The 327-nt window shown below is 63.9% G+C and overlaps 1 protein-coding gene across 1 annotated transcript in view; it reads right to left on the bottom strand.

Moving 5' to 3' along the window:
• Nucleotides 1–327, bottom strand: part of JAK3 (Janus kinase 3) — a 7,016-nt gene that overhangs the window by 4,847 nt on the left and 1,842 nt on the right. The window contains exons 4-5 of the mRNA XM_010012517.1: nt 235–310; nt 7–66 (exon numbers count right to left, since the gene is read on the bottom strand). Coding sequence (XP_010010819.1) covers nt 7–66; nt 235–310 — 136 coding nt within the window. The remainder of the gene's footprint in view (nt 1–6; nt 67–234; nt 311–327) is intronic.

Below are 327 nucleotides of genomic sequence, written 5' to 3'. Positions count from 1 at the left end.
CTGCGCAGCAGTGATAGCCCCGGGCGGCTCCCGGCCACCTTCAGCTTGTTCACAGCGAACTCGGAGCTGCGAATGGACACACACATTGCTTACCCCTCCGCCACGGCACCGCGGTGGCCCCAGCATCACCCAGCAGTGAGCAGGATGGGGACTGGTGTCTCCAACCCGTGATTTTTCCCCTCCCCCCCATCACTCATGGGTTAGGGTTAACAAAGGGGAGGTCCCGGCACACACCTGATGGGCCCATGACACTGGTTCTCCAGGTCCTCCAGGAGCCGGGGGGGGGCCACCTCTTTGCAGAAGAAGTGGTGGGCAGTGGCACGCCGG

This window comes from Nestor notabilis, unplaced genomic scaffold, assembly GCF_000696875.1.
Source record: "Nestor notabilis isolate BGI_N333 unplaced genomic scaffold, ASM69687v1 scaffold8034, whole genome shotgun sequence".
Lineage (NCBI taxonomy): Eukaryota > Metazoa > Chordata > Aves > Psittaciformes > Psittacidae > Nestor > Nestor notabilis.
The sequence above is the reverse complement of the archived record's forward strand: the minus strand, read 5'-3'. Positions and strand labels throughout refer to the sequence as shown.